This window comes from Pinus tabuliformis, chromosome 4_1 (assembly GCF_031772625.1).
Source record: "Pinus tabuliformis cultivar Carrire ecotype Pingquan chromosome 4_1, CPIR1, whole genome shotgun sequence".
NCBI classification, from domain to species: Eukaryota; Viridiplantae; Streptophyta; class Pinopsida; order Pinales; family Pinaceae; genus Pinus; species Pinus tabuliformis.
This window is the reverse complement of record NC_142303.1, coordinates 519,328,589-519,353,454: the sequence shown is the minus strand read 5'-3', so window position 1 is coordinate 519,353,454 and position 24,866 is coordinate 519,328,589. Positions and strand designations below refer to the sequence as shown.

At 35.0% G+C, this 24,866-nt stretch overlaps 1 protein-coding gene across 1 annotated transcript; it reads right to left on the bottom strand.

Moving 5' to 3' along the window:
* Positions 1-5,228: 5,228 nt before the first annotated feature.
* Positions 5,229-19,697, bottom strand: LOC149176858 (uncharacterized). Its single transcript, XM_089423226.1, has 2 exons — positions 17,099-19,697; positions 5,229-5,532 (listed from the first exon to the last, which is right to left on the bottom strand). Exon 1 carries the CDS (start codon positions 19,617-19,619, stop codon positions 17,103-17,105), a length of 2,517 nt encoding a protein of 838 aa, XP_089279352.1. The 5' UTR covers positions 19,620-19,697; the 3' UTR covers positions 5,229-5,532; positions 17,099-17,102.
* Between the last annotated feature and the right edge of the window lie 5,169 nt (positions 19,698-24,866).

The following is a 24,866-nucleotide window of genomic DNA, read 5'->3' as shown; positions in this document are numbered from 1 at the left end:
GTTGTCATAAACTTTAGGACTTTAACCTCTTTTCGATTTTTTCCAAAATCCATTATCAATTAATATTTCAGTAATCATTTGGTTTAAGATAGAAGCCCAAATATTTTAGGCCATCATCAAGGGGTTTGAATTGATAAGGAAGGACATGTTGATCATACCTTGATTCCTCCTTGGATAAACCATTAAAGGATATAGAAGACTTCACCTATAAAATGAGCACCTCCCTTATGGATGCAACATCCTTTCGAGAACCATCAAAACACAGCAGGACATCATCCACAAAAAACAAGTGAGTGATGAAACAAACCTCAGCGACTACAATACCTCTTAGAACTCCCCTTCTTCTAGCATCTGATAATAATCCATTGAGCCCTTGGCCACAAGCAAGAAGAGTAATGGGGATAAAGAATATCACTAACACAATCCCCTCTAAGCATGGAAAAAATAGGTACTCGCTTCACTGATGAGAACTGCAAACGATATAGAAGAGATGCAACGCATAAACCAATAGATAAGGAACTTTGAATTCAAGGTGGGTCATCAACATACATAGATAAATCCATCTTACTCTGTCATAAGCTTTTGGGAGATCAAACTTTATAACCAACCCTTTTAGCTTCAAATTTTTGAGGCCATGAAGTCCTTCTTTCAAGCAACCCCAACAGCTTCATGGATCTACCTCCCCTCTAGAAATGTGAATTTCTCCTTCGACAAGTTCCTTGAAAGAATTGGTTTGAACCATTTTAATAATGTATTAATAGTAATGTCGTTAACATGCTCTTGCGAAAATGTCACTAGTTTGAAATCTCGTAAATGCACTAGACTCCCTACCCATCCTACTTAAAAAACAAATTAATAACCATTAAATCTTTTATAGTTAATAATTTAAAGATTAATCGTCAATTGATTTCGCTATATATATATATATATATATATATATATATATATATATATATATATATATATATATATTCCTTTAAATAATAATTTTTTATTCCTTTAAACAACAAGTGTTGTAAGGTAGCATAGTCCCTACCATTGAAATTATGGACTATGTTGCTACAAAATTTGCATATAGAAGCCACTAGCATAATACATATAAAGCATACTATGAAATATTTAAAATGATACTAGTATAATATGGAGAAGCTATAACATGCCTCCTCTCACATCTACCCATTTTCATTGGCTTGCTCAGGGATATCATGAGCTGAGGGGCTATTATGATAAGACCTAACCTCCTAGATGACCTTAAGGAAATGTAGTCGACACAACTAGACTTTACTAAGCTCTTCCTGATGCCACAGGGCCCCTAAGGCTTGACCCATCCTTCCTGGACCTCTCTCCCTGAGACAACTTACCTTTTGTTGAATTGGAGCCCTAGTTGCTCCCTTGCCAAGCCCTCCAAGCAATTGAGATTCCCCAATCGCTCCCATGAGCCTACCTGAGTGCGAATGTAACCTTTTTCTGCTAGTGTTATGCCCACAACTGCGAGATTTAAGGCTATTTTCCAGGGCTGGGGATTAACCTCTGCCCATAACTCTATGAAACTTTCAGAACTCATAACAAACATGAAGACAATGCTTGTAAACCAAAAACTTGAACCAGGACTAGACCTGACCATCCCTAATTGGGACTGACATTCTTTCAAACACTTGGTAAATATGCAACTTACAGGTCATGAATGCAAGTCTGAACATAAGGGACTGATATATGAGGTTTAAGAAGAAAGGTCTCTACCTTCTCACATTAGTTGTCATAACATCAATTAGGTCTTGCATCCATTATTTATTTAGTTACAAATAAAACATGAATAGAGCCATGAATGAGAATTGTCATATAACCATGCTTATAACCAACATATAACGAGATAAATATCATTAAGAGAACAACCATTAAAGCCACATAATAACATGTGCATTTACTCATCAAAAGTGAGAGAAACTTAGCTCTTCTCAGCATAGGCAAAAGCCAATAAGGTTTGGGACTTCCACGAAACACTTGATCGTAGATTGGTTGAACCAGATCTTTCTTTCAACCAATCACCCCCGTGCCATATTCCAAGAATGAATGTGGGATCTCATGGGATAAACCAATCCAAAAACAACCAAGGGAATCTAGAGGTTAAACCACCTCCACCCTCACCATACCATGATCTCACCTCAACCGGTGTCGAGATCACAAAACCAAATCGAGCTTGGGTGCCTCCGGATTCCTTGACAACATCCTTGAGGAATTTACCTGTCTTCACCCTCAGGTTTTCCCGTGTATCCCGCCATTACCGGTTAATGGATTCCTAGGCCTTTGGGAATTTTCCTAGAACCACCTCACCCCGAACTTTGAAACCATCCAATAATCCAAAGCTCAAATCGATAAAGAATCTCGTCACACTATGGCTATCTGGAAATGGCAAGGCTAGGCTAAAATACATTGTCGAAACCTGGCAAAATCCATGTCAATGACAACAAAAGAACCAAATACCAACATGCACATACCATGCATGTCAAAACCAACTATGAAATCATACATGCAACCTTTTACCTGCAAGTATTCCTGTTGAAGTTGTTTAATCCAACTTCTCATTGCTTGATCCTTGCTTTCCTTGTCCTTCCTTTATTTTCTTGATTTCCTTCTCCTTTTGGTGCTCTTCTCCTCTCTAAGGTTAATTCAAAAACTGAACTGACAAAAGGCTACCAATTGATGCTCTGATGTCTTTTTATTATTCATGCCTCTAATTTCTTCAATTTTCCATCATTTTCCTTCATTTTTTCCTCACATGCAACCTATGACTTTTCATCTCCCATTTCTCTTAATTTCCATTATTTTCATAAATAAAATGCCAAAAATGTATTTTTTCCTTTTCAAAGCCTTTTCCATTGTCTTTTCTAATTTCCCTTTAGCCATAAACACAAGAAGTGATGCTCACTAGGATATTTTTCCTAGCATTCAACTTGGAATAAGTGTCCCTTAACCGTGACCTTATTTTGCCTTTATTAACTTTTATTACATGAACTTTTAACTTATCTTTTATAGAAGCTTAATATACATTTTTCATATATGTAAGTTAAAAAAAAAATGATTGTTCTATAAAATTGTTTGACAAAGCACAATTGTATTCATATTTATATGAAAAAGTTTGAAAATTTATATTTTCCTAAAGAAAACAAAATCTTGTAATTAAGTTACGAAGTAGTAACTTTGGTAGGACTTGTTCAAATCATATTTACATTATGTGCATATACAACTAAATGGATGTTGCATCTGAATTACAAATTGTTTAATACAATGCACAATTACATAGTGTTGATCAATTTGGCATGGCACTTAACATGATGCTAGACTCTTTCCTAGGCAGGGACTAATAATGTGAAAATTGTGAGGGATTTTTCTTGGGTTTCTTTTAGCCTAAGCATTCAACCATTGACCATCTCATAACTTGTCCATGTTTTGAAAAAGAGATGAAGAAACAATATTTATTAATGTTTCTTTGGTTTTTCTAAAAATTATCATACATTGTCTAATAACTTTGAAAAATAATGGAGAAAGTAGGAATTCAAGTAGAGTGGAGAAGAGCTACTTTCTAATTATATGAAAAGTTCATTGTAAAATTGAGGATTCCAATAAATGATAAAATTAGAAGGACCGGTCAAAATCAAGAGTAGAATAGAAATGAAATAAGAATGTCTCCTCTATTATAGAGTTACGTATAAATTAGTAAGAAAATTGAATCATAAAGTATAGTCGATCTTATACTACCCTCCACCAAATTTAGTTTTTTGGATTTATCTCTATAAAGGCAGAGATCTCACTTCCGATTCACAATTATTCATTAGTAGCGATATAATTGTTTGACAATTCTTATAAACTTTGCTTTGTATTACTATTCAAAGTATCAACAACCAAATAAGATTGGAATGAGTTTCCCACTGGGTGTAGAATAGACGGTGATGGGGTGTACTGTTAAGTCACTCCATGATGTGAAGGTCACCGGTTCGAAATGCCATGGGACAAATCCAACCATGTTAAGGGTTGGTGTGGCCCAGACTAGGAGCAATCCCCAGGTGATTTTGATAGCTTAGATGCCCCTAGGTGGTTGTTTCTCAAGCCACAGGTCAAGTCTAATGTAATTTCTCAAGAACAAACAACGTGATATACAAAAAAATACTACGAGAGGTTAATTCAGTTGTATTTTGATTTGGTTTTTTGTGTTCACAGGGAAGAGATCCATGTGATTGTGGAAGGATATCAATGCACATAACTAGACCAAAGAAATAGTTATATTAACTAACTTATTTCTAAATTTCATAATTCACTTTCTCCCCTTTGTTTTATTATCTTTATCAATTTTTATTTTTTATTTTTTCCATTCGTTATTATCAATGATATGATGGATTTTCACAAACATTATTTAATCATTTTATCTATCTTAGAAAGATTATTCACTCAATATATTGGATGTTTTTAAAAACTAGAAGAAAATATCCATAAATTATGGAAAAAATATCTTTGGCAATTATCCACATGGCACAAATATTTCAAAAATATTTTTTTAATAACATTGAAATATAAATATTTATTTTAACTTTATATTTATTTTTCAAAGTTAAATATTATAATTTGAATTGATCAATGCTAAACAAATAGTAATCAACAAGTATATCTATAGCCAGAAAACTACCTTAACAAATACTAATAACAAAATATATTATATTAACAAATTTATATAAAAATATTATATAAAATATTCATAATTTCCAATATAATCTAATGGAACAAATTTTCCAGCACATCCTTAAAAAACACATTAATAATTATAAAATATTTTTTAATTAATAATTTGACAATCAATTCTCAATTAATTTGATAACATATATTTTGTTTTCCTGTTATTTTGATTGATATAAAAATATATATATTCATAATTTCCAATAACCTGATGTAACACATCCTTTTTAGAGAAAAAAACACATTAATAATTATAAGATATTTTTTAAGTTAATAATTTAACAATAATCCTCAATTTGATAACATATTTTTTTTCAAATTATAAAGGGATATATTACATTAACAAATTTGTGCAAAAGTACAATAAAAATATATTCCTAGTTTTCAATAACATAATGTAACACATTTTTTTAAATTAAATAAATTTTTTTAATATTTTAAAATAAAATATAACATTTTTATTTAATTTTTTAAAGTTAAAAATATTATTTTCATTCGTTACAGCCATCCCCACCGCGGTTTGAGAAACCAACATATTGATTACATGAGTGAAGAATCCATAACCATTTTATCCAATATCAACTCTTTAGGAATAACAATTGCAAAATGAAATCAAAAGCTTGTCTCACTACCTATAACTCTCCAACCTGTCATAGAACACAAATAGAAACAGACATCAAGCCTGAGTATGAGGTCTGTCCTGAGCAGTGTCGGATAGCTGAAGGTCGCCATATAAGACGGTGGGATTTGCCTGAGGGCCCTTTGAAGCTGAGAATCTCTTCTTCTTTTTGGAAGTGCCTGCTTTTGCTGAATTATAAACCAACAAAGTTTGAAATTAACCCATGAACAATGACAGCATAAATAAGATGAATAAAGAATTAAACCAAAAAAAAATTTAGGCATAATGACTTTTCCATTATATTTAACTAACAATTTTTATAAAAAAAATACCATAAATCTACTCAAATGTAAATAAAAAATATAAACACTTTCTAAAATTAATTTTGTTTAGTTAAATTTTTTTTTTTAAGGAACTAAAGAAATAGGGCAACCACACATGACCCAAAAGCATCTACCCCATGCAGGTCGAAAACAAATGAAATAAATGGAGCAAGAATGCCAAAAAAATAGCAGCTCAAAATATTAGTAACCAGATGCAGGTGGCAAACAATGAAATAAATGGAGCTGGGCTATAGTTAGTTTTCTTTTACTTTCATGCTTAGTTTAGTTTTCTTCAGCACAGGCTCTGCCGCTCAACAAGGCTGTTATTTTTGTTGGTCTTCCCATGAGTGGGGCAGCAAATCAGTCTTTGTTTTTCACCGATTCTCATCTAATTTTTTGCAAGTTCTTGGCTCTCTACTTAATTGTCTTTGGTTTGGTTTCCAAAGTAATAACCCAGAAAGTAATTTTGCTAAACTAATGTAAAACTTCTCTATTGTAATACAAAGACAATTTACCATAAACAATAAACTATCTCTTTCTTAATATCTCTTATTTAACCAGTTATTTAATCTTGCTGAAATTTATTAATTGGTTCAAATGGCTGAATTTGATTGCATAAATGGATTGAACAATGTAACCATCATTATTAAAGTTTAATGAGGAATTTATAAATTTAATGTATATAATTTCTGAGTTCAATAAACAAATATTGAATGTTAAGATATTTTGGGGTAAAAATCACATTAAAAAAATTTAGTCCATGTCTTTTACACCATCTAGATAAGTGTCTTACTAAAATTTTTTGAAAGATTTTAAAAAAAAAAAATCTTTCAATATTCATAATATAAATCAATCACATAAACCTAAATTCAAAAAAATACTAAATACTAATTTAACCTTCCATTTTTGAGATATTCTGAGAAAAGGTCATTGATTTAAATCTCCATTAATTAGACCAGGTATGGAAGCGTAGAGTAAAGGTTGTCCCAAAATCCCAGGGCTAGTGATTTAAATTTCCATTATTTTGACGGCATGAAAGGGATTTATGAGAGAGGCAGTCAAGATATGTGAAAACAGTGAAGGAAACCCTATCCAGAGAAAAGAGCGAGGGACAGTGTGTTTGATGCAGAGCCAGCTACAGAATTGCATGTGACAAACATTCAAACTCAAAACTCGCCAGTCTACATCTTCTTGTAGAACTTTATTCTGTCATTCTCATAGTCGGAACCAGGACTCCACCGCGTTACTCAGATTTCTCCCCCCTTATGTAGATGTAACCTTCAGTTGATTGATATTTTTAAACGGATTTCTCTTTTGTCAGATTGAACCATTGACCTGCAAACTACAGGCTTAGAACTTCCTGAGCGTGAATCTAATTGATATTTAAAAATCAATTTCTCTTTTCCCAGATTGAATCATTGACTTGCAAACTATAGGCTTAGAGCTTCCTGAGCGTGAATCTGTCATTTCCTCTAAGCTTGGTTCCGACAGCTATACTAGAACCTTGTTGCTGGACGAAGATCAATCCACTCCATGCGTTGTCATATATTATGTTCCTCTGTATTCAATGTTAGACTGTTTTTACACCAAATTACGAAGCCATTCCTATGACTTGATTTCATGCCACACCATTCCCATTCTCTGCAACTATGTCTAATACAAATTAAATCTAAAACACACCAGAGTTTACCTTTGTGCTCTGCTTTCAAGTCATTCTTACAGAAATGAAATTCTCTTGAATTCTATGTATCCTGCTGATGCAGCAAAGCCGCATTTTTCGCAACCTGATACTCGGCCGGTGGGTTATTGGCCCACTGTATGGTTAATTTTTATAGTAAGACGTATGGTTAATTTTTTTTGTGAGACGCTTTGGTTGAGGTGACCCATGGTTTCCTTTACAAAAATCCTTCTACAGATCGCAGCTCACACAATGGTGTGTGACTCCTCTAGTATGTAATATGCTTAAACACAGCCGGAATGAAATAATCGTTTGATTTATATGATCGGAATTCAAATAAAATTTATTGTTTTTGATAATATATCCGGTCACAATAGCTCTGTTAACCCACACACATGTTCATGTATGATTATCATCTGATCAATCAACCAACGAACAGTCTTGATGGCCGGAACGCAACGAGGTTTTAACCCCATTGTATAAGATCTTATCGCATCTATTTCTAACGTTAACCTGCACACACTTTCGAAAGCGATATGTGTCCGATCACCCATTAAACGGACGATCCGATCATTCTAAATCTTAAACTCAACTCTTCTTTATAACCACTCGGGTCCATTTAAATTGTTAACCTGCTTGCATACTCTAACGTGATATGTGTTGATCTCCTCTGATTGAACAATCACCGCTTCCCCGCGATTTCCGTCAATTTTAGCAATTTGCCAAATTTCTTTCTCATTTGCCACTTTTACCTTGACTCTAATCTGCACTCTGCGGCTACAATACTCCTCCGAATTCACAAAATTTCCGTCGATTATCTTCAATCTGCCAGATTTTATCCTGTCACGATTATTCCTTTGCGGCTAATCAATAACTAAACATGAGTTTACAAAACATCCAACCACCAAGCCAAGGGTAATTACCAACATAAACCTCTATCACCAAAAGGACTATTACATAATCAAAACATAACAAACACAGAATCGCGTGAGTTCGAAACATAAGGAACACAGGGTCAATCATTTCACAGGGAATCTAAAACCTCCAGAATTTGACCATTCATGCGTATAAATTACAGAGATGCAGCAAGATGCCAATTAGGAAATTAATAATCACAGACTCACTACTACACAAATTCAACTATTTAAACGAAGAAACCCTGATTGTCACATAGATATATACAAATCCACACTGTTTTGGTATTTATAAAATATTTACAAAGGAAACGGTCACATTTGACTGTTTCAGTGCTTTTCCATAAAATCCCGCTACTACTCTTTCTAACATATAGCTAACCTCCAATTATCTTCGCAAAAAGAAAAACTCTTTATTGAAAAAAACCTCTTGAATGTTTCTAAAGCTTACAATATATAAAAGAAAAGGATTCATGAACCATTTCAGTTCTGATCCCACAATACTCTCACTTTCTCCTAAAGTATCTTTTCAGCTCCATTTTTCCTTCAACAAAAATCCTAAATTAGATATTTCAAATCCCTAAAATCCTCACTCTTCCTAGGATTACTCATTCATTCCTAAGATCTCTACAACTCACGAGATATTCCCTATTACCTATTAATCAAATTACATTCCAATCTCTTTAAAACTCAAAATAAACTTAGAAAAAATAAATAAATAATTAAGAGAACCCACTCCCTTTAGTAAATATGTGATAAGACTCCTAGGTCTTATAAACCTTGAAGAATGTTCCTGCATCAGACTCCCCAGGTTGAAATAATTCATGGATTCCTATTCGTGAGTCTTCCCACTTCCTCTGTTGTAAACTTCATCAAATTTCATCTTCCAATTCGTTGTCTGACCTTTTCCGATTGCATATGTTTTTGTTGCATCCTCTCCTTCTCCTGGATGCCAAACTCTGTATTGTGGATGTCCTTGTGCTCTGTTGTCATGAGCATCTCTATTGCATAGTGTTTTGATGCTGATATCCTGCATAAAAAACTCCTCAAACAACATAAATTTATGCTCCTTTGTCTGTCGCTGTCTTGTCATTATCTTAATAGAATTGAGCTCCAACTTTATGTATTTTCCATTGTCTTGTACCTCACTGTATATTCTGATTTCCGACTCAACCACCAACGTCTTCTTCTGTCTATAAACCATTTCCTTTATGTTGTCCTGTATATCCTTCCATCTTTCCTTGACTCGCTGACTTTGACAATTTCTCATGCTCATCACCTTTGTAATTTTCATGATCCACCTATCCAATAGCTTGAGTAGAATCCTCCCAATCTCAAAAGAAAATTGGTTCTTGTTTGATACAAGAACATATAACCTTTCAATCACACACTGTCCACCAACTACAAATAATTTAGTTATTGAACTTGGTTCAATTGCCTCCATATTCCTACTACATTTCACTGAACTGTTCATCCCAATTTTCAATTGCAAATTCAAAATAAACTCTCGACATTCAAATCTTCTTTGAATCAAGAACAAAACTTGTTTGTGGACTGTACTTTCACATCCTCTACAATTTTCTTTCTCTTCTGCAATGACTTGTTTAAGAACTATGCCAACTCTCCTTCCTTCATCCCGAAATTCTGAGTCAACTAGTTGCTTACTCTCATCTTCTTGTCTCCATAAGGGACACTGATTTTATACAATTCTAGAACTTAAATACTGCTCCATGTTTGCACGAACAAACATATCTCCAAGAGCAGTTTGTCTTGCATTCTGAAAAACACATTCAACAATTAATAATTCAAAATCAGAAAATACATTACATTTTCTGCTAACTCTACTCCATAATTTCTCTGAATTGTCATCCTCTTGATATGCATATGACATGCCAAACTTGCCATGTTGTCTTGTCTTGAATAAGTCTTCTTTGCCTTCACTTTGTTCTGAATCCTGTCTAATTTCTGACTTCTGTTCTTTGTCCTTCTCTTTGGCCTTCCTTCCTTTCATATTTCTCTTCATCCTTCCCTTTTCTTCCTTACAAATCTGTAAGCCACTAAGTTGCTTTTTCCATTCCTCTTTCTTTTCAATCAAAATCTGTCAATCTCTGAATTTAGAAACTAAAGTTCTCTTTGTTTCTGTACAGAAAACAAAATCACCATATACAACAAATTTTCCATTCCACTACAAAGTCCCTTTTACAATAGTAAAAATTACTGTCAACACCATGACTATCACATTCCACTGAACTCTTTTGCTGCTTATTGCAAATGCATAGTTCATGAAAGCATCTTTGCCTTCATCCTCTGAAATTTCATGTCTCTTTTCAAGTTGCTATTTACATTCAGCCTTACTCTTTTTTCAATTTGTACAAATAACACTGTCTTGAATTCTCTGTCGTGCATCAGTCTCTACCAATCTCTCTTTAAGTCCCTGATTGTTCTCTTTTCCTTTCTTATTCACAGCCTTCAATGGATTAATTGTACCTCCTTGGACTGAATTCCCCTTATAAATTTATGTTTTGTCATCTTCCATAGTGCAATCTTTAATAAGAGTCCTTTCCATTAATGCTTCATTAGATCCTCCCAAGACAATTTCTTGCCCATTAACTATCAATATAGGTTCATAATTTTTGAATAAAAATTGAAGAGATAATCCCATTACCTCAAGTGTTTGCACTACACTTATACTCTTGTTTGCTCCTGTCATAAGGTTATCTTCATACCTCTTTTGTACTTCTCCTTTTGAAATTTGCAATTTCCTTTTGTCTTCAGGCCGTCTGCCATTTTTTTTCCAAGTCTTACTAGATTCATCATCTTCAGCTTCCTCAGTAGTCTTCAATATTTGTCCATGTTTAGTGTCTTTGAATACATGTTCAATTAAAAATTGTTCTATTACGACCATCTCTTCTAACAGCTTCATTTATTCAGCAACCTACATAAACATATCTTCTAAAGGTGGTTCACTACCTGCATACATACACAAATCATCAGTTTCAAAAACACTAGGCTCCTCTTTCTTTGATGTCTCAATCATCACATCTCTCTGCTGATTCGAACTTGTCCAACAGTTCAGAAAATCATCAATGATTCCTTCCTCAGCAAGGTAAACCTCTTGCTCAGGTCTATAATAACTATCTTTCACCTCTAACTCAGCTGCTCTGAGTTCCTCACTTAATCTAATGTACATTCTCCTCTTTTTCTGTCTCTGCAACAACTTCTATTTTATTTTCTTTCTTTTCATAGTCCAACAATACCTTTGGTCTTTCTCATTCCTCTGTAATAGTTCCATCAGTGCTTCAAGATGGACTATTATCTCAACCTTCTCCCTCTCATATTCTTCATCAGTCAACTTCTTCCATATGCAATTTACCTTGGCACCTTTCTTTCTTCTGTTGTGGCTTTTCTCTGAACCCCTGCTATGACTATCAGTAGTCATTTTCTCATCTCACTCTATGAGTTCCTCACTCACTATGAGTTGCACTAAGCCTATTGCAACAACAAGTCCTCCCTGTTGTCATTTACCTCACCAATCCCCTATCTGGACCTGGTCTTTTGGTAAACACTGGTTCTTTATCTCCAGAACCTCTTGAGCACTCTCTTCTGCTCTCTTTAGGCTTATATCTTCAACTCACCTCTCTTCATAACACTTTAACTATCCTCCCTGTCCAACTTTTAACTGGAATATTTAGGTTCGCTGCCATTAACACAACTCCTCTCTTTCTTTACACAATCTGCTACTGTGTGTTGCTGCTATCACTCTTTTCCCTATAAAACAATTCAAATGAAACTGACATCAAAATATAACTCATACCTGAGAGATATTCAAACGATCTATCTCTTTAACTTTTCATTGGCTTGGGCAATACACATGATGCTTTTCTTTTCACTGTATGCACTTCAGTTCTTCTTTCAACTAAATTTCTTTTCTTGCTAAGTACATCCACATTCACTTCATTTGCTGCAATTTCTTCATTCACTTATTTGTCATAGCTACGTGCTGGAACATCTATTGTTACTTTGCATTCTCATATATATCATTGAAATTTTAAAACCTGCACAACCTCTACCTGACTCTGTCTTTCTCAAATCTTTTCCACAATCTGTCTTTGATGAAATGCTAAAGTCATCATTGTCTGCAACCTCTCAGGTTTCCTCTATGCATGAATCATTGTCCTGTTCTCCCTCTATATTAGATCCATTATAATGCAAATTATATACTTGCTGGGAATAAAATTCAATCTCTTAACAAGCTCCATAGAGCATTAGTTAGGCTCTAATACTAAAAATGATGCAGCAAAGCCGCATCTTTCGCGACCTGATCCTTAGCCATTGGGTTATGGGCCCACTGTATGGTTAATTTTTATCATGAGACGCTTTTGTTGCGGTGGCCTATGGTTTCCTTTACAAAAATCCTTCTACATATCGCAGCTCACACAATCGTGTGACACCTATCGTATGTAATATGTTTAAACATAGCTGGAATGAAACAATCATTTGACTTGTATGACCAGAATTCAAATAAAATTTAATCCTCTTTGATAACATATCGGGTCACAACAGGTCTGTTAACCCACGCACATGTTCATGTGCGATTATCATCTGATCAATCAACCAACGAACGGTCTTGATGGCCAAAACTCAATGAGGTTTTAATCCCGTTGTATAAAACCTTATCGTGTCCATTTCTAATGTTAACCTGCGCACACTTTCGGAAGCGGTATGCATCCGATCACCCATTAAACAGACGGTTTGATCACTCTAAACCTTAAACTCTTTTTAATAACCACATCGCAAATGTTTAAAATGTTAACCTGCTTGCATGTTCTGACGCGATATGCGTCGATCTTCTCTTATCGGACGATCACCGCTTCCCCGTGATTTCTGTCAATTTTAGCAGTCTGCCAAATTTCTTTCTCATCTGCCACTTTTACCTTGACTCTAGTCTGCACTCTGCGGCCACAATACTCCTCCGAATTCACACAATTTCTGTCGATTATCTTCAATTCGCCAAATTTTAGACTATCACGATTATTCCTTTGCGGCTAATCAGACATGAGTTTACAGAACATCCAACCACCAAGCCAAGGGTAGTTACTAGCATAAACCTCTATCACCAAAATGATTATTACAGAATCAAAACATAACGAACACAGAATTGTGTGAGTTCGAAACATAAGGAACACAGGTTCAATCATTTCACAGGGAATCTAAAACCTCCGGAATTTGACCATTCATGTGTATAAATTATAGAGATGCAGCAAGATACCAATTAAGGAATTAATAATCACACACTCTCGTTACCAGTGCACAAATTCAACTATTCAAGCGAAGAAACCCCGATTGTCACACAGATATATACAAATCCACATTGTTTTGGTATTTATAAAATATTTACAAAAGAAACCGTCACATTTGACTGTTTGAGTTCTTTTCCATAAAATCCCTCTACTACTATTTCTAACCTATAGCTAACCTCCAATTCTCTTCCCAAAAAGAAAAACTCTTTATTGAAAAAAAACCTCTTGAATGTTCCTAAAGCTTACAATATATAAAAGAAAAAGATTCATGAACCATTTCTCTTATGATCCCACAATTCTTTCACTTTCTCCTAAAGTATCTTTTCAGCTCCATTTTTTCCTCGACAAAATCCTAAATTAGATATTTTAAATCTCTAAAATCCTCACTCTTCCTAAAATTACTTATTCATTCTTAAGATCTCTACAACTCACGAGATATTCCTTACTAATCAAATTACATTCCAATCTCTTTAAAACCCAAAATAAACTTAAGAAAATAAATAAATAATTAAAGGAACCACTCCCTTTAGTAAATGTGTGATAAGACTACTAAGTCTTATAACCTTGAAGAATGCTCCTGCATCACCTGCCATCTTTGCTAGAGCTAATGATATCCGCCGATGAAAGATCGGATTCCTTCATCACCTCTTCAACTGATTGATGAAAATGGAGCACGCTATCACTGACACTCGTAATGCTTTCTGCTCCACCAGTCCGCCCAGGGCGATGAAATTAGGATTAACAGAAATATAATGTGGTCCGGTCAGAAGAGTGATGGTTCTGGTACTTAAATTTAATGAGGTCTGGTCAAATGAGGGATGGTTTTGGTATAAAATTGCTGTAGTCTAATTAGCTGGAGGAATTGTCGGGAAAATTATGGAAATTCCGGTTATATTTAGAGAAAATCTGGCAAAGATTTTTGTAAATCCAAGTTATAATGGTTAAACTTTAAAATTTTAGGTGTCCTCCACGTTTTTGATGGCGCTGAATCCATTTCTACCATCAAAAACATAACACTGCCTCTACAAAAAAAATTTGAAATATTTTTGCCCAAATTCCAACCACTTTTAGCCATCCAGGCAATTCCTCCGCCTCGGTCGACGACTCCTATAAAATTTCTCTGCCACTCCTTGTTTCAAATGCTATTGGATGTGAGGAACCCAAAACTGAGGTGGATCGTAACTCTATACTACACTCGTCTCTGGTGTGAATATCTCTGAGAAGTCTAGAACAGAACTTGAATACAAACCTCCGATCAAATCCCCATTTCAAAACTGACTCGGAACATAGACTGGTTCCTACTGTATCAAATCAGTCCATCCTCGATTTAGCAATGTGCTCAATCACATATCAACTTGGTCTCAGAACAGATTTCGTTTCCCAAAGGAATCGAATCCCTTTGCAACACCTTGGTATACTAATGCTCAGAATTTAATTTTGTATGAACTGACAAAATAAACAGCAATAGTTGGACCCTCTTACCTTTTACGCAGGGTCTCTAGATATCTGAGCGGATCTCTAATCAACAGAAGTTTTGGTTACCCAGATGGCGATTTCGATGAACTGGAAGTTAACAAACACCAAGAAAAGACTTTCCATGCCGATTCCAATGACATTAACAATTTCTTACTGACTCTGCATTTAACCCATGACACGTTCCTCTGATACAACACAGAGAACTTGATTCAGATCAATCACAACGATTTCTATAACAAAAAGGTATTCAAACCCTTCTACAGGAACCTCGTAATTCTTGTGCCATTAACTACCAGAAGAAACCAGTTCAGCTATCACAATTCATGCATTCAAACATTGGCATTTCGTATTACAGGGATTGCACGCGAATTCCTAAGCAACATTTCATATATTCATTAATCATTCACAGACCATCACAGAAATCACACACAGATTTCTGAGCAGACAGTTACACACTTGTCCGATTGATCATGGGGAGATCAAGTCACAGAAGCACAGAACTCTTACAGATTTAATACACGGAATCTTTATTCACGATATTACTGTTACCACAATGGCCTGATCATACAAAGATGGGCGTGCGCTGCCCTGGCCCTCTCCTCTGTCTATCACTTTGTCCTATAGCCTGTGTCTGCCAGGCCTAGTTACCAGAAACGGGACGATGTCCGCTGTTTCTGGGCAGAAACCTTCGGAGAAACGCAACCATGCCAGAAACGCCGTCTGCAACGGCCGTTTTCGTTTCCACGGGCAAGAAACAGTTTCCCGCGAAACGAAACCGTTTCTTCTGGCCGTTTCCGTTATTTTTTCGAACTCGGGTTAAATGTAATTTTTTCAAACCGTCCGTTAAATGGAGTTTAATTAGCAATTGATTGTTAATTTTTTGGATACAGAGCGTTGAATCCAGTTTAATTCGCAATTCACTGTTAGTCTGCTGCAGTGGACTGTTAGTTTTCTGAAAATTAAGCCTAATCACTCCAGCGTATTGTGAGCGATATTAGGAGATATTGGCCTTCAAAGTCTCCGTGAGCAGATTTCTTGAATTAGTAGGAACGTTAAGATCATTGAAAGTGCTTGTGTTCCATCTTGGGAATGAAGATCGTGAGGCTCTTCAACCTGGTCTCGAGGCTCCCTAACCTTGAGCGTTTACACCTGCGTGGAAAGCTGATTTTGGTAAGAGAATAAATCCTATTGTGTTTGACCATTCTTCCTTATTTAGATGTCATTTAATATCTCTCTGTCTATGCCTATGATAGCCGCTATCATTGGAACAGGATTGCAAGTGAACTTCTCCATACCTGATATAAATTTGACGGGGAATTTTGATTATGAAGTAAATTTTCTATGATAGTTTTTTTTTAAGATTGGGCTTTGTTTATATTGTTCACCTTTAATATGGTGTTTTTCTCTCTCCTCGTTTCTTATATGCGAAACCTCCAAACCTCGTTTCTCGTACCGTTCTCGTTTCCCGTTTCGTTTCCCGTTTCTCGTTTCTGGTAACATAGCTGCCAGGCCTCCCTGGCTAACTTGTCTCAGCCACTTCTAACTAAAATATCAACCATTACAACAGACAAGATGGAGTCCGTTTCCAACAGTTCACTAATTTAACTACACTGGCCCTCAACTACATGACAATTTGTCCTTCCTACAATTTGTACCATGGCCAATAGTATATTCCTTCTGGAACTAAGACACTGGAAATTCACTATTTCTAATTTTATAGATATTTTATCTCGGTGAATCCATTCCCCTTTCGAAAATTCCATGACCCTTTTAGGTTCAGGTTTCGAAAATTCCTAGGCTAAGGTTACCAGGTTAATTTTGGGGAAATATGCTCCTGCATCAGTGATTTGGCCACAAATTAGAAAACCAGAAGACGAAATTTTTAAAATTCCATTGCTGAGGCAGCCTGACGAAACCATCCTATGAAATTAAATTATAGAACTTGATTGATTAAGATTCACACTGAACTGAAATTTGAGATAAATCTACACAAAGTCGGAAGTACTAAGACACTTTAAGGTGCGAGAACCAGTATCGATTTAGTAGAGAGGTTAAAGTTTTACCAGATTATTCAACTTTACATGAACGATCTCGGGACGTCAATTCTGAAATGAGCATCCTTATGGTGGTTGTGATCTCTTCCTTAAACATGACGATGCTGCCGCGCTCTTTAAGCAGTTCGTAGGTTGTTTCTTCCAGCGCTTCATTCGCTATCGAGACGGAAAGGAAGACTTTCCTTGGGGCTAACCCAGAGCTTTCTGCGTATGTCTGTCTCAGATCTGTAAGTTTCCGGGGACTCCACTCATCCCATACCTCAGATTTCCTCTGACCATGAAGTACGGAATCCACCTTGTTCATAATTAGCACAACATTTTCGGACATTCGCGATCGGGCGTTCCTTGGAAGCTCCGCCACAGCTTGACAATCATCGCCAACAAAATTAAGCACCGCTATGCACAAGTCTGCAACCTTGTCATAATTTTCCCAAACCTTTGACAGAAGAGCCCTTTCTCCACCCGCTTCAGTGCCAGGGAAATCAACTATATATATATCATCACTGAAACTGTGCATGGTAGCGTTCTGTGTGTGTTTGGTAGATCCCACTTCTTCAACAGTTCTGCCTAATGTTGAATTGATAAGAGTAGTCTTACCAGCGTTTTCAGACCCTATAAATGCTGCAATACTCAAGCTTTCTAATAACTCACATGCAGATATTATTTTATACATTTTCCAGGCTCGATTTGCTATGTCTCTCACAATGCCCTCAGGTAGCCAATGTCTACTCTTCACAGCCTGACCTTCACTGCGAACATGCGCGCAGATTTTCTTCTCATAATACCAGACATTCTCTGGCTCATTTTGTGATTCAGTGTCGCTCAGAAGGCAATAAATAGTTCTCACAATGGCCAGGTAATTCAGTGTTCGAAGTTTATTGTCAGAGATGCAGTACACGTATGACCTACTTTCATTAGAAGACCTCGAAATGCACGATTCACCAGGTATAACAGAACATAGATTTTCTGGACAAGACCGGAGTAAGGTAGAAAGTAATACATATGATTTCCCGCGTATCCCTTCCGCCGATTCTACAAAACTAAATGCATCCTTTAATTTTGCAAAAATACCGTTTGGAATCGGCGTCTCCAGCTTCTCTGTTAGAAGGTTTGTCATATTCTTAAAATGTTTCCTCTTGGTTTCCACAGAAATGCCTAATAGACAATGATCAAAAGCATTGTCAAGAGCTTTATACGCTTCCTTGTACTCTTTACTTTCTGTTAAAACCTTTGATTGCTTCATTAACAACAGTCTTCCCATGGCCCTGTTTAAAGCATATGCAACATAACTATTCTTCCATTCATCTTCAACATCGGCCTCTGTTGAGCCAAAGCAAGTCCTTATTTCCACAGAGAAATGTATCTGGTCAGTATACATTTCCCTTTTGTTTATGGAAGCTCTTAGAAGGATGTCATTCTCACATGAATCTTCAACAGCCCACTTATCTACCTCTGGCTTCACATGAAATTCTTTCAACTCTGACAAATCATCACCTCTTATGGCTATAAATCCTTCACAATTCGTTTGACCATCGTAAAAATTGAGAGTGCAGGATTTTATAGAAGGTTTAGACCCTATTTCCATGATGTTACTAATTGGAAATCTTCCCCCACTGGTATGAGAACAGAACTCGTTCACATAGTTTTCAACTTGGTGACATTGCCAGGCGTTTACCCTTGGTAATTTTACATCTGGATTGACTGGGATCAAATCCTTTCCCTCATAATACAGTCCAACATATCCATACTGAGGCCTTCCGTACTGATTTCTGCTCTGCAATTCCCTAAGCTCTATTCTCTCCAAGCAAGAAAGTAAATCCTCTGTATCAGGAATACAAGGTACAGTCATTCTTATACCTGTTAGCAGCCAGGGTACAGGATCAGCACCATTCACAAGTGTAAACATACGTCTACTGAGTTCCATGGTTTTTTCACAGAACCGCTTGGCATCGTTGTCACAGAAATAGGGCGAGCCAAAGGCAATAGATACATGGCGTTTTGTCTCTTCGCGGGTTTTTAGCATGTAACATATTAAGAACAAATGAGCCAATGCCCCAGCCAAGCCATGCCCTGAAAATATTATCTTGTCTGCTTTATACTTTTGGAAAAAACCCATACTAGGAAGATTGCAGGTTATTTTCTGAAAAATCTCATTATGAAACAAACCTTGCAAATCTTTGGCTGCCACTTCACCGTAACCCATACAAAATTCATCTTTGCCTGCAACGTTGAGAGCAAACATATCTCGAACAGAAAACCCCCACCTGAACGCAACAAACAAAGTATTATTGTCGTTCTGTTTACACTCGCCCACTATAAAATCGGGTGCCATTTGTATGTTTTCCCAGCCAAAGCAATCGTCTGGAACTTCAACAACTTCCTTTATTTCTTCATTATCCAGATCGTCTGGAACTGCAACAACTTGCTTTCTTTTTTCATTATCCAGGTTAGCCAACCATGATAATAAAACTGCCTTGCTAATTTCATCGGAATTTGGTTGAAAATCTGGTCGAGAAGTTTTATTGCCCATTCTGATTCTACTACTGATATTCAGCTATGTTATCATGCATTCAGCATGAATTGTTGTGAAAGGGTGGAACCAGTTTCAATTATTTAACATGGAAGCATTGAACAACAACAGTGATGATATTTATAAAATGGCATAAATGCCGCTAATTGTACATGTTGCAGAATATCTTTTTTGACCGCTTCTGCGAATATATAGATTTTTATTTTTTTAATGTGAAAAATGCTGGAATTTGTATTAACAAAATTACTGGTAATAAACCATAACATCATCTTTTTATTTTTTTAATGTGAAAAATGCTGGAATTTGTATTAACAAAATCACGGGTAAATAAACCATAATATCATCAGCCTAAACCACATTGGAAACATCTTTCTTTTACATTCGCCTAAATGATCAGCATATAATTTAGCCATATTCATACTAATCTTTAACATTGGAAACATCTTTCTTTTACATTCGCCTAAATGATCAGCATATAATTTAGCCATATTCATACTAATCTTTAACATAATTAAATAATAACAGAATCATATTCTCATTAAATTAAATAATAATTAAATCTTAAAATAATTAAATAATACCAAAATCATATTAAATATAATTAATTATAATGAATTAGATGTAGCTCAACCCAAATTAAATCTTAAAATAATTAAATAATACCAAAATCATATTAAATATAATTAATTAATAATGAATTAGATGTAGCTCAACCCAAATCCATATGTATATTTTTAGGCTGACCAAATCCAAGATTTAAGTATTCAAAGGATGTATGGTATTTTACAATATATATTATAGTATTTATATTTTAAAATTTAAGTGTTATGTGACAATATTTCCGGGATAAATTGTTTCTTTCATTTATTAAAGAAAAATTAATATTTTTATAAGTTTTTCCAATGAATTTAATAGCAGTCCAAAATTATAAATTTTTTAAATTGTATTATACAAATTAATTTTAAAAAGTATTACAAACCACATTAATTTAAATTTATAAAAATAACGAGAAATATTTATAATTTAAATACATATTATATAAGTTATTAATTAATTGTTTTTATTATACTTTAAAATAATATTTTGTCATTTCGTCTTAACATAAAGTAAAATTAAACCTTCCCTTTTAAAATATTAAGGTGTCATCTCAAGTTAAATGTAAAGAATAAAGATAAAAGTGTATAAATTTAATGTAAAGAATAAAGATAAAAGTATAATGAATTTCGAATTTATTCAGAGAATAAAGGTAAAGTTAATAGCAAGAATAAAAATACAAATGATATATAGTAAAAGGAAAGAAATTTAAGAATAAATAAAGAAAAGGAAAATATAGATTTATTTTAAATCTAAAGTCAATAGCAAAAATAAAATATAAATGATATAAAGTAAAAAGAAATAAGTCTAGGAATAAATTAAAAAAAAAAAGGCAAAGTCAATAGCAAAAAATAAAGGTAAAGTCAATAACAAAAATAAAATATAAATGATATAAAGTAGAAAGAAAGAAGTCTAAGAATAAATTAAGAAAAGAAAAATATAAATTTATTTTAATTTACTAGAAAATAAAAGAATAAGTGTCATGAAATTAAAAGCAACACGAATAAATTAGGAAAAAAATGAATAATTCATAAAATATATTTATGTATATTATGAAAATAATAATATTAATATAAAGTAAAAGATGTTTCTCTTAGGGGAGGCAGGAGTAGGAGGGGTGTTAATAAAGCCCTACAAAGAAACATAGATGAAATTTGTATGGGGTTAGGGAAAACCACCAATAATCAAAAGAACTAGCTTTGTGGCAAGGAGGAAAGGATCAAAAATAGTGCTAGAAAGGAGAATTGATCATCTCATTGTAATGTGTTAGGTCCCTATAATACTAGTGATGCCCCCATTAATATTGTAGTTGTATCCCTTATTAATATTGTTGTGCCCCTATTGCCCCCATATTGCTATTACTGTTCCCCATAGAATCCCTCTATTGTTATTTTTGTGCCTTTATATTATTATTGTTAGGTCGGCTTGGTTATATTGTGACCCCTTAAACTCCTATATATAGAAAGGAGGTTTTGACATTTGAATCATCCGAGAATTGTTCATTTATGTAATGTAAAGGAGGTTGCCCCCTCGAAGAGGCTGAATTCTAAGGTGTTGATCTATCTTTTCTATCTTTTTGTGAGCTGGTTTCATAACATTTGGTATCAGAGCTTTGGATTCTAGGGTTTCGCTTCTCCAAATAGGTCATCGTGGCATTTTCACTATAAGTTTTTTTTTGCAACGTTTCAGAAGTGAAAAAAAAAAACCATTTGAGACGAAATCGCACTGAACCTCAGGTCCGAATTTCAGAGCTTTTCGTGCTATATTTGCGGAGATATGATCTGAGGAAGTTGGTCTTTTTACAGACTCCTGAATTACATTCCAAACAGGTGACTTGGGGAAAATCGTCATAACTTTCTCTCTGAGCATTGGATTGAAGTTTTGTAAGAAGGTACAGAAAGAGGATGGACTGTAGTTTCTTGTATATATTTTTCAGAGCCAAAGGTCGAAACAATGACATGTGGCACTTCCTACAAGTTCACTCTTTTGGAAAGGTCTATAATCAGGTCATCTTGGGAGATTGTGCATAGCTCTTCCTTGGAGAATCCAATTTGGATCAGACTGGTGGCATTGGAAAGAGGACACAGAGGGCTACTACAGGTCGCAATTTCAGAACTGGATGATCTGAAATTACAGAGATACATCAAATTCAATATAAAGCTCCTACAAAGTGAAAAAAGGTGTGTAGTTTTTTTTAAATTTTTGCATAAGCTTGGTTTGAAAAATTAGTTTGAAGGAATTCAAAGGGCATAGTAAAGCTTTATTATCGGTAATTGATGCCCCAGGAAAGAAAATGCAAACACCTAGTAAGCAACCTGAAAGCTCTAGCATGACTCATGAAGAAGAGGAAGAAATGCAACATGATATATCAAAATTACGAGACCAAGTGCAACAAGTGTCACTTGCACAAAAAGTAACAGAATCTAAGATGAATGGTTTAAAGAAAGATGTAGAAGCTAAGATGGATGGTTTAAAGAAAGGTGTAGAAACTAAGATGGATTGTTTAAAGAAAGGCGTAGAAGCCAAGATGGATGGCATGGAAGCCAAGATGGATGGCATGGACACTAAGATGGATGGCATAGATGATAAGATTGAAGAATTGAAGATAAATTTGAATAAGTTGCTACAAGAAATGGTCACTAATGGTGAAAGGGTAGTAAAGGAAACTCATGATGAGAAAAAAAGAAATGTTAATCATGATTCCATAGACTCTAATGTTGGATCGAAGACCCACCATATTCCAAAAATCGATATGAGGATGTTTGATGGCAAGGATCCCGCAACATGGATATTACAGATGGAGCAATTTTTCGATCTCAATAATGTGCAAAACACACAAAAGGTACGTATTGCAACTTTATATTTGGAACCAAATCAGTTTGTATGGTATCAATGGCTTTGCTCTCGTAAACAAATTATCACTTGGGCAATTTTTATGGAAGAATTGACAGCACATTATGAGGATACAAAAAGCAACACTTTTTTTAGCCAATTGATAAGTCTCAAACAAAAGGGTTCAATAATGGAGCACATTGAGGAGTTCCAAAAATTGAACATAAGGGTAAAAAATATTCTAGAGGAGCATAGGATTGATGTGTTCATAAGGACTTTAAAAGATAATATTCAACATGATGTTCGCCTTTGGGAACCTGATTCATTAGAGAAGGCATTCAGGGTAGCAAGAAAAATGGAAAGCAAAATTATGGCAACCAGGAAGCATACCACTCACAACTATAAAGATGGAAGTGTTGTTGCCCCTAGCCTTCCCCAACCTATAAGGTTGACATCACAACAATTGGCAGAAAAAAGAGCAAAAGGGCTTTGTTGCAGTTGTGATAGCAAATACACTAAAGGTCATAAGTGTGCTGAGAAGAAATTATTCTACATAGATTGTGAAGAGGAAGAAGAAAAGGAGCAAGAAAAGTCAAAAGAAGAGGATATACTCCAGGAACAAAGCCTAGATAAAGAAGAAATGAATCCGACCATATCTTGTAATGCATTGGCTGGAATTACCACTCCTCAAACCATCAAGATAGAAGGACAAATCAAGAAAAAAAGGTAATAGTGTTGATTGATTCAGGAAGTACCCACAATTTTATTCATTGTAAGATAGCAAAAGAATTGAATTGCTTCCTATATCCAGCACCAGAGTGTCAAGTGATGGTTGCAAATGGAGGAACGATAAATTGCTCTGGAAAGTGCCATAATATCAAGCTATCCATGGGAGAATATGTATTGAAAAGCCCAATGCTTTCCATTCCAATGGGAGGTGTTGATGTTGTACTAGGAGTCCAATGGCTACAATCCTTGGGTACAATAGCTTTTAACTTTCAAGAACTTTTCATGAAATTTTATGCGGAAGGAAAGGAAGTTGAATTAAGGGGTATTGCAGGGAAACCGGGAAAGATAATAAGCTCTAATGGTATGACAAAGCTTCTAAAAAAGGAACAATGAGGTGTAATTGCACAATTATGTTCGCTAGATGTTTCCACATCGAAATCATCTATTTCTCCAAATCTCCAAAAAGTCTTGGACAATCATTCCAAGGTATTTGAGACTCCCAAAGGTCTCCCACCTATTCGTGATCATGATCATGCTATTCATTTGATTCCAGGAAGTGTTCCTCCAAACATCAGGCCGTACAGATATCCCTATGCCCAAAAGAGTGAAATTGAACGTATGGTTGCAGAAATGCTTGAGGCTGGTATAATTCAACCTAGCCAAAGTTCTTTCTCTGCTCCAGTAGTATTGGTGCACAAGAAGGATGGATCATGGCGCATGTGTTCGGATTATAGGGAGCTCAACAAGCTCACTATTAAAGATAAGTTTCTCATTCCTGTCATTGATGAATTATTGGATGAATTGCATGGATCAATTTACTTCACCAAGTTAGATCTTCATTCAAGATATCATCAAATCAGAATGAAGACTCAAGACATTCCGAAAACAGCATTTAGAACTCATGAGGGTCACTATGAGTTTTTGGTCATGCCTTTTGGCCTTACCAATGCACCTTCTACATTTCAAGGTTTGATGAATTCCATTTTCAAACCCTTCCTTAGAAAATTTGTGTTAGTATTTTTTGATGATATACTAATCTACAGCAAGTCTTGGAAGGATCATGTTGAACATGTTGACAGGGTGCTACAACTA

Bases quoted from the DNA above. Each gene is read 5' to 3' on its own strand.
- LOC149176858 (XM_089423226.1), bottom strand. From the start codon at position 19,619: ATGGGCAATAAAACTTCTCGACCAGATTTTCAACCAAATTCCGATGAA.